This window comes from Cucumis melo, chromosome 6 (assembly GCF_025177605.1).
Source record: "Cucumis melo cultivar AY chromosome 6, USDA_Cmelo_AY_1.0, whole genome shotgun sequence".
NCBI lineage: Eukaryota > Viridiplantae > Streptophyta > Magnoliopsida > Cucurbitales > Cucurbitaceae > Cucumis > Cucumis melo.
The window spans coordinates 31,710,062-31,712,341 of record NC_066862.1 but is presented as its reverse complement, the minus strand read 5'-3'; the positions used below and the strand labels follow the sequence as shown (position 1 = coordinate 31,712,341).

Below are 2,280 nucleotides of genomic sequence, written 5' to 3'. Positions count from 1 at the left end.
GAAGCACTTGTAATAGTGATAAATGTGAAAAAAAAAAATTCTCTCTAAAAGTTGCTATCCATTGATAACAACTTATAACACCAATTAATGAAAACAACTGGTATATCATTAATATCAGTGATATCACTAAAAGAAATTATTATCATTGATTGTAATTATCAATTATAAAGTTTAATTTGAAAATTCACGAAAAAAACGTCCAAAATAATAGATATGCATGAGTTTTTTAATCTTTTACTAATTTTTGTACTACATTTTTTTTACTAGATATACAATTATTTTATCTTTGAACTATAAATCTTATTATTTTTGGCCTAAATGTAAAAAATACCATAAAAAGGTTAAAAATGTAATTTCCAACATATTGTTAAATAATATACTCTCACATAAATTTAAACATTTATCGGTTCCATAATTTATAAATTAAAAGAATACGTTTTAAATAATATTTGTTATCGGAGATTTCGGAAATTCCCACTCCTTGAAGGATTAGGAAATTAATTAAACCGAAAATACTACAAATCCGAAAAGGATAGGGAAGAAATAATAATTGAAGCTATAAATAAACCACTCATCATTCCCTCCCTTCATCACTTCTCTCTAACTTCAAACACAATAAGCATTCATCAATGGCGGTTTCTACCAAATCTTCTTTCTCTCTTTTTCTTCTTTTTCTCATTCTTGTTTTGGGATCGTCCAAAGCTCATCCACTTAAGTCTTGTATGTTCGACGCTATATACCAACTCGGCGACTCAATCTCCGACACCGGAAATCTCATTCGTGAAAACCCCAACACTCCCTTTTCTCATCTTCCCTATGGCCAATCTTTCTTCAACAATCCCACCGGTCGATGCTCCAACGGTCTACTTATGCTTGATTTCTTTGGTAAGCATGACCTTCCATGTATATTCTATACATGTTTTCAGCTACTGTTTTCATATGTCGCAAACTAATTATAATAACGATGACTCGATGTATTTGTAGCTTTAGATGCTGGACTTCCTTTGGTGAGTCCTTACTTGAATAAAGATGGTTCGATGGATCATGGAGTCAACTTCGCAGTGGCTGGTTCGACAGCTTTACCTTCTCAATATCTTTTTACAAATTACAAAATTTTATCTCCAGTTACCAACTCTTCTCTCGACCATCAACTTGATTGGATGTTCTCTCATTTCAACTCTATTTGTCACAATCAAAGAGGTGACTGATTAATTAACATACTAGCTACTTACATTTTACATATACTAAGATTAATTTGTGTTTCGATGATGTAATGTTTTGATGTTTTCATATATATATATATATATATATTTATGCGTAGATTGCAACGAGAAATTAAGGAGTGCTTTGTTCTTGGTGGGTGAGATTGGTGGCAATGACTATAACTATGCATTATTCCAAGGCAAAACTATTGAAGAGGCCAAAGACATGGTACCTGATGTTGTTCAAACCATTAAGAGTGCCGTTGAGGTATATGTTCATTTTGTCTAACAATATAACATAGATGATATATATCCCATATATGAATGCATGAGATGATCACTGTCTTTCTTTTGCTTGTAACCTTTGTAGAAAGTAATAAGTTACGGCGCTACTCGAGTTGTTGTTCCTGGAAACTTTCCAATTGGATGCTTCCCTATCTATCTTACTGGATTCCATACTAACGATTCATCCGCTTACGACGAGCTTCACTGTTTAAAGGATTTGAATGGTTTGGCAACTTATCATAACAATCAAATCAAGCAAACCATTGAAGTACTCAAGAAAGAGAATCCACATACCGTTATCGTATATGGTGATTATTACAATGCATTTCTATGGATTATTCGTCATGCTTTCGTTCTAGGTATGTAATTTTTTATCTCTAGCTACTATTCTCTTAATTACAACATTTCTCAATCTAATTTTAATTTTTCTACTTAATTATTTATGTAAATATATAAAAACGTACAGGATTTGATGAAGAATCATTGCAAAAATCATGCTGTGGGATTGGAGGAGAGTACAGGTTTAACCTGATGCAAATGTGTGGAGTAGAGGGAGTTGAAGTTTGCCCAAATCCTAATGAACATATCAGTTGGGATGGAGTCCATTTGACACAAAGCACTTACAAGTTCATGACACATTGGCTCATACATGACATTTTTCCTAAATTGCATTGCATTGTTTAGTCTTTTCCAACTATGTATATGGTGGTGTTTTTATTTTATGTTTTGTAATTGAGTTAGAAAATTACATAAACTTCTGAATTTTATTAATAAAGATTCACTTTTGCTTTCA

The 2,280-nt window shown here is 32.0% G+C and overlaps 1 protein-coding gene across 1 annotated transcript; it reads left to right on the top strand.

Annotated features, from left to right (window-relative positions):
* The first annotated feature begins 611 nt into the window (after positions 1-611).
* Positions 612-2,280, top strand: LOC103491143 (acetylajmalan esterase-like). Its single transcript, XM_051086318.1, has 5 exons — positions 612-885; positions 985-1,200; positions 1,322-1,470; positions 1,573-1,846; positions 1,954-2,280. The coding sequence occupies exons 1-5, from the start codon at positions 630-632 to the stop codon at positions 2,169-2,171; spliced, it is 1,113 nt and encodes a 370-aa protein (XP_050942275.1). The 5' UTR covers positions 612-629; the 3' UTR covers positions 2,172-2,280.

Excerpts from the sequence above, each read along its gene's own strand:
- LOC103491143 (XM_051086318.1), top strand. The coding sequence starts at position 630 with ATGGCGGTTTCTACCAAATCTTCTTTCTCTCTTTTTCTTCTTTTTCTC. Across the intron at positions 886-984 it reads ACTTATGCTTGATTTCTTTG|CTTTAGATGCTGGACTTCCT; the intron begins GTAAGCATGACC and ends ATGTATTTGTAG. Across the intron at positions 1,471-1,572 it reads CCATTAAGAGTGCCGTTGAG|AAAGTAATAAGTTACGGCGC; the intron begins GTATATGTTCAT and ends TAACCTTTGTAG.